The sequence below is a fragment of the Arachis ipaensis genome, chromosome B9, assembly GCF_059453495.1.
Source record: "Arachis ipaensis isolate K30076 ecotype BB chromosome B9, ASM5945349v1, whole genome shotgun sequence".
NCBI lineage: Eukaryota > Viridiplantae > Streptophyta > Magnoliopsida > Fabales > Fabaceae > Arachis > Arachis ipaensis.
This window is the reverse complement of record NC_142444.1, coordinates 150,963,089-150,975,201: the sequence shown is the minus strand read 5'-3', so window position 1 is coordinate 150,975,201 and position 12,113 is coordinate 150,963,089. Positions and strand designations below refer to the sequence as shown.

The 12,113-nt window shown below is 40.9% G+C and overlaps 1 protein-coding gene across 1 annotated transcript; it reads right to left on the bottom strand.

Annotated features, from left to right (window-relative positions):
* Positions 1 to 1,675: 1,675 nt before the first annotated feature.
* On the bottom strand, positions 1,676 to 6,798 carry LOC107616323 (uncharacterized). The gene is made up of 4 exons (XM_088499368.1): positions 5,996 to 6,798; positions 5,218 to 5,875; positions 4,525 to 5,034; positions 1,676 to 4,360 (listed from the first exon to the last, which is right to left on the bottom strand). Exons 1-4 carry the CDS (start codon positions 6,796 to 6,798, stop codon positions 1,676 to 1,678), a joined length of 4,656 nt encoding a protein of 1,551 aa, XP_088355494.1.
* Positions 6,799 to 12,113: the final 5,315 nt, after the last annotated feature.

Genomic DNA, 12,113 nt, shown 5'->3' with positions numbered 1-12,113 from the left:
TTCCATATACTGGTGTTGCCACCCGCAACACATACTAGGTCCCGAGTTCATAAACAGTCAAAATGAATGTATAATTTCGTTTCTGATAGAGATGGTTGATAAAGGTGGTTTAATTTCGGTTTCGGATCTGCTTCCTTGGGAAGAAGATAAGAGTTCGGTTATAAAATATTTTGGTAAGACGTTGAAAAGACTGTTTGTTGGTTTTAACATTTGTTGATGAATTGACCAAATAATGCTTTAATGTCGCAGCTGGTAATTTTCCCGGGGTAACTGCATCTAGCCTGAGGTCTCGATTTAAGACCAAAAACTTTGAGGGATCGTCGTCCAATCAAGACAAGGCTGATGGAGGTGCCGAAGTTAATCAGCCCCGCCGAGGAAGAAGGCGATTGTTTTTAAAAAAAGGAAGTCAGAGTCAGCTCTGCCAGATGATGTACAAGGTAAGGACGAAAGCGTTCAGTTGGAAGATTTATCAAACTTTTTGACAAAGCAGGAGAGGCTACACCTATTTGAAGAGGAGGGGGAGAGTTCGTCAGTGTGGAACAAGAAGTTTCCCTTCAACATTGTGGCCGATGAAGTCGTTCAGACTGTGACAGATATTAGGCGAGTGGAGGAGGCTGGGGATATAGGGGTTGATCAGTTTCTACAGGTTTCTTTTTCTGTTTCTTCTCTCTTTTTTTTTTAAATGTGTTTGAGGGCTGAACACTGAATTGTGAATATTAGGTACTAGGTTTTCGGCTAGCTAGCATTGGGCGGAGTCAGGAGAAAAAACATAGGAAGTCGATTGGTGAGGCCTCCCGAGTTGCCGAGTTAAAGGAGCAACTTTTGCTGAAGGAAACGAATGTAAGTGATTTGAAAAAAAGGTTATCTGAGGTTGAGACTGATTTGAAAGCGGAAAAAGAATGTCATGAAGAGATTTCTAGTTTGCTGAAGAAAAAAGAAAATGACTTGACGAGTTTGAGTGATCAAGTTATCGAGGTGTCGGCGAAGATGAAAGAGCTTGAGAGTCGTAAGGAAGGTGATATTTTGGATGCTTTTGCTGAGGGGTTTCAACGAGCTGTTAATCAAGCAAGGTTTCTGTTTCCGGATGAAGATTTTTCAGCTATGGATCCTGGCAAGATAATTCGGATGGTAAACTCGTCGATGACGAAGAGACTGGTGAGGAGGGAGACGATAATTTGGTTGACTGATATTTTCTTTGTGTAGCTTTAGTAACTTGCTTTTTGTTGCATATCTGAAAGGTTTAACTGTTCAAAGCAAAAATTTGGTTTCTTTTGCTGAACATTAGTATTTTGTACTTAAGTACTTATTTGTGAAAAACTGCTTTGATTAGGGTTGTCTGTTTCCCAATCATGTATTTTGTTGCCCTTAGATGGCTTGAATGACAGTTATGGTTATGTTATTTGCGCATTCGTTATTGTAGTAATGCGACTTTAGATATCATCGGTTTCTCCTTTAAAGGAGTGTATCGTTGCGTGGAATAAGTCCCTTTCGGGGAATGAGTGATCTGCTTAATGAGTGTGTATGAAATAAAATAAAAATTACATTTTATAAACAGCAGTACCTGTAAAATATCTTAATTGTTCAAGGTAAGCCAGCCTCATTAAAACCTTCACGAGCAAAAACCCTTTGGAAAAAATTCTCATGGTAGGAAAAAGAGTACTGGGCTGCTGTTTTACTAACTGTAATATCGCTTCAGGGACCCGACGTTCCATGTGCTAGGGAGTTTAGTGCCATTTATGTCTTCCAACTTGTATGCTCCTCTGCCGAGGACTTCGGATATTCTGTACGGACCATCCCATGCTGTGGCGAGCTTCCCATGGGAGGGAGGTCGGCGAGCTTGCTCTGTTTTTCTGAGTACTAAATCACCAGTGCTGAAGGATCTTGGGATCACCTTTTGCCCATATCGTCGGCTAAGTTGCTGCTGTAATGCTCGGTGCCGAATGGCTGCTGTTTCTCGTATTTCTTCGATTAAGTCGAGCTCTGTTTGCCGAGCTTGATCGTGTTCTTTAGCTAACGTCCGCATTGAGCCCTGTGACACTTCTATAGGGATCATGGCTTCAGATCCATAGACCAAACGAAATGGGGTTTCCTTTGTTGTTGAATGAGCTGTAGTATTATACGCCCATAATACTTCTGGGACAAGCTCGGCCCATAACCCTTTTGCACTGTCGAGCTTTTTTCGCAAAGCCTGGAGAATGACCTTATTAGCAGCTTCTGCTAACCCATTGGACTGTGGATGTTCGACGGAAGAAAAATGTTGTTTTATTTTTAGATTCTGCAAAAAAGCTTTAAAACTTTGGTCGATAAACTGACGACCATTGTCAGTTGTAATGTGACTTGGTATACCAAATCTGCATATTATGCTTTTCCAAACGAAGCTTATCATTTGTGCTGATGTGATTTTTGCTAAAGGTTGTGCCTCGATCCATTTGGAAAAATAATCAATTGCAACTACCAAATATTTTACATGTCTTGGAGCAGTAGGGAATGGTCCTAGAATATCTATTCCCCATTTGTCAAATGGCCAGCTTACCGTTGAATGATGAAGATGCTCTGCTGGTAGATGAATGGTCGGCGAATGCTTCTGACAATTATCGCATGTTCTGACCTTGTGTTTGCTATCTTCCCATATCGTTGGCCAGTAAAAGCCGGCTCGAAGAATTTTCTGTGACAGGCTTCGAGCTCCAGAGTGTATTCCACAAATGCCTTCGTGAGCCTCGGATAAGACAAGGTCGGCCTCTACCCTGTTCAAACATTTTAACAAAGGTCGAGAGTATCCTCGCCTATACAGATTATCATTTAACAATGTATAATAGGAGGCTTGTCTTCTGAATTTGCCTTTATTTTCAATATCTTTCGGAATGGATCCAGAACGGAGGTACTGAATGTAAGGGTGTTGCCAACTATCTTTATTAACTATGTTTAGAACATTAAGTGCATCAATGCTCAGCTTATCTAGAGTTGACTGTAAAATAGTAGTGGTGTGGGCTTGTGTGGTTGCTAATTTTGACAAAATATCCGCCCTATGGTTTTGCTCCCTAGGTATGTGAATAATGTGGATTGTTGAAAAATTTTTTAGTAGTTGTTGGACAATATCCAAGTACTTCAATAAGATCGGGTCTTTTGTTTGAAAACTGTGGTTCACCTGTTGAACGACTAATAATGAATCGCAGTAAACTTTTAAATTATCGATATGTAAATCGGTGGCTAACCTGAGCCCTGCTATGAGGGCCTCGTATTCGGACTGGTTATTGCTGGCCTTGAATGAAAATCTGAGGGAATGCTCGAGCACTATGCCATCCGAGCTTTCGAGTAGTATTCCAGCGCCAGCGCCTTGAGGATTGGAAGCTCCGTCTACGAACAAGGTCCACCTTGGACCTGATGCGTCTGACCATGGTTCCGTGAGCTCGGCAACAAAGTCAACTAGGTATTGGGACTTGATCGACCCTCTTGGCTGATATTGAATGTCAAATTCCGACAACTCAATGGCCCATTTAATTAGTCTTCCTGCCAGCTCGGGTTTCGAAAGAACCTGCCGTAAAGGTTGTCCCGTTCTGACGATGATCGTGTGGCTCTGGAAATATGGTCGGAGGCGTCTTGATGAGAATACTAGGGCTAAGGCGAGCTTTTCCAACCTTGGGTAGCGAAGTTCGGCGTTCTGTAAGGACTTGCTCACAAAATAGACTGGCTGTTGGTTCTTATCTGTTTCTGTTACAAGAGCAGAACTAATGGCAACATCAGTAATAGACAAATATATGTATAATGGCTCGCCGGACTTTGGTTTTTGTAAAACAGGGGGTTTTGAAAGAAATTCTTTTAAGCTTTTGAAAGCCATTTCACAATCTTGGTTCCATTCAAAGTGTTTTGCTTTCTTTTTCAAACATTGGAAAAAATTTGAGGATTTAGGTGCTAAACATGGTAAAAATCTAGATAGGGCGGCTAATCGTCCTGTTAGCCTTTGAACCTCCTTTACTGTGGATGGACTTTGCATGCCGAGTATTGCTTGACATTTCTCTGGATTTGCTTCAATTCCTCGGCTAGTAAGGATGAATCCGAGGAACTTTCCTCCCTGAACTCCGAAGGCGCACTTTTCTGGATTTAACCTCATATTGTATCGTCGGATTTGTCCGAAGATTTCGGCTAGGTCTTGGATATGAGAGTCGCCGAGCTTTGTTTTGGCGACCATGTCATCAACGTAAACCTCTATATTCCGGCCTATTTGCTGCTGGAAGATCTTATTCATCAACCGTTGATATGTGGCTCCTGCATTCTTTAGACCAAAAGGCATAACATTATAGTAGTAATTACCATTCTCAGTTATGAAAGCCGTTTTTTCCTGGTCTGTTGAGTGCATAAGGATCTGGTTATAACCAGAATATGCGTCCATAAAGCTTAAAGTACCGTAGCCACAAGAGTTATCAACCAGGGTATCAATACAAGGTAGGGGTAGGCATCTTTAGGACATGCTTTATTTAAATCAGTAAAATCGACGCACATGCGCCACTTACCATTATTTTTTCTTACCATAACCATATTGGTTAGCCATGCGGTGAATCTGATTTCTCTGATGAAGTTGGCGTCGATGAGTTTTTTCACCTCGGCGATTGATGCTTGTCGCTTTTCAGTGCCGAGGTTTCTTTTTTTCTGGGAGATCGGCCGAGCTGTTGGATTTAATGCCAATTTGTGTGTTATAACAGACGGATCTATTCCTGGCATATCAGCAGAGGTCCATGCGAATAGGTCGGCATTCTCCTGTAGGAAACTTGCAAGGCTTTTCCTGTCCTCTGTATTCATGGAAGTGCCCACAAAAGTAAATTTCATTGGATCATCATTTAGAGTAATCTTTGCTAACTCCTCATTTGGCATAGGCCGATCTTCGAAGTCAGCGCGGGGGTCAAGTTCGGCTGGTGTTATCTGTTCGGACATTATGGAGTTGATATGAGATTGTCCGACTTTTTTGAATGGCTTTAAGCTCGTGTTGTAGCATTGCCGAGCTTCCTGGAGATCTCCGTGAATTGTAGCTATAACATTGTCCTGCACAGGAAACTTGACGTAAAGGTGAACAGTAGATACGATTGCAGCAAATTTATTTAAAAAGGGTCTGCCTAAAATGACATTATAAGGGCTAAAACAGTCGACTACAAGATACTGAATATCTTGTGTCTTATATAGTGGTTGCTCACCGAGTGTGGTTTATAACCACACTGATCCCAGTACAGGAACTCGTTCTCCTGAAAATCTGACCAGGTCTCCCAGGTATGGCTGCATAATATTGTTGCTCGGCTTCATCTTTTCGAAGGTGGTGAAAAATAAGACATCTGCACTGCTTCCTGGGTCGAGTAAAACCTTTCTTACTATCAGGTCTCCTAACTGAATGGAGATGACAACAGGGTCATCTAGGTTGGTATCAACACCGTTAAAGTCGGTTGATCTGAAAGTCACTTCTGGGACATTCGTCAGTGGCTGAGGATTGCTTGGGGCATCCGTTACTGCCAGCATGGTTCTGTAAGTACGTCTTCGGGCTGAGCTTGTGTGTCCTCCTCCAGCGTAGCCCCCTGAAATACAGTTTATTACTCCTCTAGGTTGGGCCGGTGCCTTTTCCTTTCCTTTTGAGGATGCGCCAGCTGTTGATGTATCTGGGGCGGGGCTAGTGTTCTTCTGGATATGCCCTGCAATAAATTTGTCGAGATGCCCCTGCCTTGCTAGTCGTTCAAGGAGATCTTTAGCAATGACACATTCGTCAGTGGTGTGTCCGTGTTTCTGGTGAAAAGTGCAATACTTCGATCTGTCGACGCTCTTTGATTCTGGATAATTGCCGGCTTTGCGAGGAGGCTTAATTAGTTTAGAGTTCAATATCTCCTTGATAATATCATCCCTTTTTGTGTTGAATTGAGTGTATGGGTCATAACGAGGGACCGGCTTAAATGCTTTTTTGCTATCTCGGGGCTTATCGTCATCTTTGCTTGTGGTTGACCTTTATGTCCTCCTTGCTTGCCTGAGTTCTTCGACATCAATCTGACCTTTGGCCTTTTCACGAAACTCGGCTAAAGTTTTGGGATTTGTCACAGCGATAGTTTCCTGAAATTTGCCAGGGCGGAGGCCGCTTTTTATGGCGTGGAGATGAACTTCTGGATGGAGGTCGGGGATCCTCATGGCGACCTTTGTAAAGCGGGTGATATAATCCTTCAGGCTTTCTTGTGCTCCCTGCCTTATGGTCGTCAAATAGTCAGAATCGTGTAGATATATTGCGGACGCTGCAAAATGGTCTTCAAATTGGGCAGCCAACTCCTGAAAACGGGATATCGAATCTGCAGGCAAAGAGCAAAACCAGTCAAGTGCAGGACCGTCTAAAAAAGATGGAAAACATCGACAAAGAATTGGATCGGATGCACCGTTAACAATCATAATAGATCGGAATTTTTTGACATGCTGCTTTGGGTCGCCCAATCCGTCATATGGGGTTAAAGTTGTCGGCAGAGTGAATTGTCTGGGGAGATGGAAGTTCATTATATCTGCTGTAAATGGTCCCGCCGAGTTGTCAGGTTGTTCTTCCTCGTTATCAGGCTGAGCTTCATCATTCTGTTGATTTCCTTCGTTGTCGCTTTGTGGTGTCTCAGAAACATGAGTCCGTTCGTTGTTCTCATGATCATGGTTATGGTGCTCTAAGCGAGCTTGCACTAACTGCGCAATTTGGCTTTGCATTCTCTGGTTGTCCTCCGCCATTCGCTGGTTTGCTTGTTGAAGCTCAGTCACCATCCTCAAAAGTTCGGATGAAGTGGGCGGGGGAGCATCAGCCATGAGAGTGCGTGGAGATCTTGGGGCTTACCGCAAATGATGTTTCAAATTTTTTCGGCCCCACGGTGGGCGCCAATGTTCTTACCAGCTTGAGCCGAGGTATAAGTCGTCCTTCTGGTAAGGTCGGCAAACTTCTAAGGCGCGATCCAAACTTCGTCGGCAAAGGAAGAGTGGGAGAGGTGGGTACCTGCAAAGGCACTCCGACGCTCAAGTCAATAAGAGAATATATATGAAGACTTTTTCTTAGAGAGATTGCATACCTCTTTTGTTCCTGTCTCTTGCTTTTATATTTGTTCGGATAGGGATGACTGTTGTTTCTAGGTCGTAACGTCTGGGGAGAAAATTAATCATATGTCCGACGTTATGTAAATAAATGCCGATCATTGCGAATGCTCGGCTATTATTGTGGGTGCGTTACCGAGCTTATAATTCGTAACCGATCTTACTGGTCATATCAATTAATATTTAAATTTAATTTTTATATTAATATTTATTATAATATTTTTAAATTTAAAAAATTATTTTATTAAATATAATGATTGTTATTTATATTTATTATAAATTATTTTTAATTTAATTTATTAAATATAGATGTTATAATTTTTAAAGAGATATTATTTAAAAATTAGTTTTTATAAATTATTTTTAGAAAATAAATATTTTATCAAATTAAATTTTAATATGTCATCTATAAATACTGTTTGACTATTTTTATGAATAATTTTTTTTGTATATAATAAAATAGAGACAATAATTAGAAGGAAATAGTAGAAAATTGATGGGAATGATCTGCTGCACATTATTAAAGTGAAATATATACATACATGTGAATGCAATCCACCAATGCATGGTATTTTATTTAGCTTCTAAATCAGGTGGGTGCAGGATTTGGGATTTGTATTTACTTTAATTAGCATATATGGAAATCAGTAACGAATAATCTACATTCAGATGTGACAGCGCGAAATATCTATCTCTATCTTTGAATTTAATTTGTTCTTTATTATCTAATCAAAGAAATAGTATTGTTGCTTATTCATCACTTTGTAAAATTAAATCAACCTACCAACTTGACGGTTTGACAAGCTGTATATGTAGGTAATGGTAGCTTAATCCTCACTCGTTCAAATTTCAATACATTCACTAAGAATCTAATGTTTTCAACCAATAAAAATTATCAGTATTTTTATTCTTACAGATAAAAAAATAAAACATATGAATCATGGATATTATGAGAAATTAATTTAATCAAATCATTTTAATTTTAAAATAATATAATTAATAAACTAGAAATTATAAGATAATTTAGTTTATAAGCAAGATTATTTTGGGTGTGTATTTAGTATTAACTTTTTATTTAATAAATTAACTAAGATATATAAATTAAGAGGCATGCTACACATACAAGTCTTTTTGACTTATAAGTCTTACAAGTTGGCACAAGTCCAATAAAATACACGCATTACACTCTCACATTCAAGAGTAAATAAACGCACGGTATTCAACCACTTCCTGTTTCTAAAGCACGTTACTCACCATGCATTATGAACGACTCTTCTTCTTCTTCCATAAAAACGATTTTTTTTGCCAAATTTAAAGATAATGGAACTTCAGAAATACACTGGAAGGGTGCAGAAATTATAACACAATACAATAGACAGTAAGCAGTGATAAATGCCTCAAAATTGCAGTGAAATTGTATTAATAAGTGTAGGGATTAAGTGACAGAACATAAGTAAGAGAGGGAAGAGAGTAAGACAATTTTTATAAAGCTATAACAATGGAATTATTGAGGCAAATAAAAAGGGTAGCAGCTATGATGTCCTACTTGAACCTGCGAGAGGAAGAGAGGAGAGACTATAAGAGGGAAAGAAGGTAGAAATGAGATATGAGAATTCAGAAAGGAGAGAGACAAATACCACAATCTTCTACTACATATGATTCTCCCATTTCCTACTAATAGTGCGTCTTCTGCTACTGCGTCTCACACCCTGTACATTCGGACCATGCTCCACGTGTCCACTTTCTCTAACTAACTCTGTCCCCTTATGGTCATTTTGCCTCACTATTTTGTTTCCCCTTTTTGCTAATGCTCCTTTATTCGTTACATTACCCCGCTCTTTAACTTCAACCTTGTCCTCAAGGTTGAAATCTGGGTAAGCTTGGAGAAATTCTGCTACATCCTCCCATGTCCTCTCTGCACCTGTACCTTGTCCCCATTGTATCTGCAATTGCTGCACTTCTTGGCCATGTTTCAAGATGACTCGGCGGTCCACAATGGTATGCGGACTGAGAATAGGGCCTTCTTCACTCGACCGGAGTGGCAGTGGCAAGTATTATTCATGTTTCTCGCCCCTGAATTTCTTGAGGGCAGAAATATGAAACACATTGTGGATTTTGGCCTCGGCTGGTAACTCTAGGCGGTAAGCTACTGAACTTAACTTTCTGCAGATGGGAAAGGGTCCAAAATAACGCATTCCCAACTTTTGGCTGTGACGTAATGCAACCGAGTTCTGCCTGTATGGCTGGAGCTTAACCAATACTAAGTCTCCTTCTTCAAATTCAACGAATCGCTGATGCTTGTCAGCTTGAGTCTTCATGAATTGTTGAGAGCGTAATAAGGTAGATTTAAGTTGCTCAATCAATTTATCCCGAGTTAACAATAGTTCTTGTAATGGAAGTTCATCCCCTGCTGAAATTTCATATCTAACCAAGGAAGGAGGGTCATGTCCGTATAAAGCTTTGAATGGGGTCATCTTTATGCTGTTGTGATAAGTGGAATTGTACTAAAATTGTGCCCAAGGAAGCATGTCAAGCCAGCGCTTGGGATTCTCAAAACAAAAGCAACGAAGGTACATTTTCAAAGTCTTGTTCAAGACTTCACTTTGTCTGTCCGTTTGCGGGTGATAGGCTGAGCTCATCGCTAAAGTGGTTCCTTGAGCTGGGAACAATTGCTGCCAAAATTTACTAATAAATACTTTATCACGATCGGAGACAATCGACTTGGGAAAACCATGGAGTTTAACAATGTGCTTGATGAAGGCATCAGAAACTGTCTTGCTATCAAAATCACGACGCAGAGCAATGAAATGGGCGAATTTGGTGAATCTATCAATCACAATCATGATCATCGAGTATCCTTGAGAAGGAGGTAAGGATATAATAAAATCCATGCATATGTCATCCCATACCTGGTGGGGAATAGGGAAGGGATGCAACAGTCCTGCTGACTTGGTAGTTTCAGCCTTAGCTTGCTGACATATCAAGCAATTCTGGACATAATTTCGAATGTCATTATGCATATTTGGCCAGTAGAATGAGGAACGGATCCGATCAAGAGTTTTAGCGATACTAGAATGTCCCCCGCCCAGACTATTATGGTGCTCATGAAGGATAAGAGGAATGAGGCTGCTGTTTATAGGGAGCAATACTCTATCCTTCCATAATAGAATACCATTTCGGACCGTATAGTGTGGATCAACCTGCCTGTTTTGAAGGCATTGCTGCCACAATTCTTGTAATTGTGCATCTGCCTCAATTTCCGATTTAAGAGTCCCCATCCATTCAGCATTAGGACGAGACCAAGTTGTAAAAAAGCATCGTGACAGGGCATCAGCAACTGCATTTTCCTACCCCGATTTGTACTGTATCTCATAATCATACTCCAGAAGCTTGTGGAGCCACTTTTGTTGCTCAGGTGTATGTAGAGTTTGATCAACCAATGCCTTCAAACTCTGCTGGTCAGTACGAATTATGAATATTTTCCCAGCAAATAATGCCGAAACTTTGCTACAGCTTCCGTAATTGCATAGAACTCCCTAACATAAGCTTATTGTTTCTGCAGCGAAGGAGACAACTTCTTTGAGAAGAAGGCTATAGGATGCTTTTCTTGAATCAATACAGCACCAACCCTTGTCCATGAGGCATCAGTCTTGACTTCAAAGGGTAGCTCAAAATTTGGAAGAGCTAAAACAGGTTTAGATGTAATGGCAGCCTTCAATTTGTTAAAAGCTATTGTGGCTCCCTCATCCCAAGAAAAGGTATCTTTATGCAGTAATTCAGTAAGAGGACTAGCTATGGAGGCATAGTGACGAATGAATCGACGGTAGTACCCAGTTAAATCCAAAAATCCTCTCAGTTATTTCACATTGGTTGGTTGAGGCCACTCCATAATAGCTTGAACCTTGGCTTTCTCCATGTGAACGCCACTGTCTGAGATAGTATGCCCTAAATAATCAATTTCATTGGTTCCAAAGGAGCACTTTGAGAGCTTAGCAAAAAGGCATTTCTGTTGCAATAACTTTAACACAGTCTCTAAGTGCTGTAAATGTAAAGTAAAGGAAGGGCTATAAACAAGAATGTCATCGAAAAAAAACCAACACAAATTTACGCAAGTAAGGCCGGAACACATCATTCATCAAGTTCTGAAATGTTGCTGGGGCATTAGTGGGGCCAAACAGCATGACCAGCCATTCGTAAAGGCCTTGGTGAGTGCGGAAGGCTGTTTTGTATCTATCCTCAGGGCTGACCATAATTTGGTGGTAACCAGAACGAAGATCAAGCTTGGAGAAAATGGAGGCGCCAAACAGCTCATCAAGTAATTCATCAACCGTAGGAATTGGAAAACTATCCTTAATGGTGATATTGTTTAACGCTCTATAGTCTGTACAGAAGCGCCATGTACCATCTTTCTTTTTGACTAGTAATATTGGAGAGAAAAAGGGACTTCGGCTTGGTTGAATAATCCCGTCGTGAAGCATTTGTTGGACCATCAATTCTATCTGGGCTTTTTGACTGTGAGGGTAGCGGTAGGGTCTCACCTTAACAGGTTCAGCACCCTTGATTAGAGGAATACAGTGATTATGACGGCACTGTGGTGGTAGGCCTGAAGGTTGCGCAAACACCCCAGCATATGAGTGCAGCAATTTCGTCAATTCCGGGTGTATGTCGTCAGGCAGAGACAAGGAAGAATGAGCAGCTTCAACCTGAGGCTGCAGCTGCAATGTGAAAGCCTCAGCAATAGAATTGGTATGCACAAATCTCCTGATGTGGTGGAATTCTGCCTGAGCTATAGCATTGGTCTTCTCCCCATGTACCGTAATCAAACTACCCTCATGCATGAATCGAATATAAGCTGCTTCATAGTCCACAATATGGGCTCTCAATCGTTTCAACCAAGCGGTTCCAATGACGAGATCACCACCAGCAACATTTAAAACAAATACATCAGGGACCAGCACTTTATAACCCTGCAATGTCACTTCTAGCAAAGGGATGCAACCTTCAACCTGCATAATGTCAAAATTTCCCACTACAAC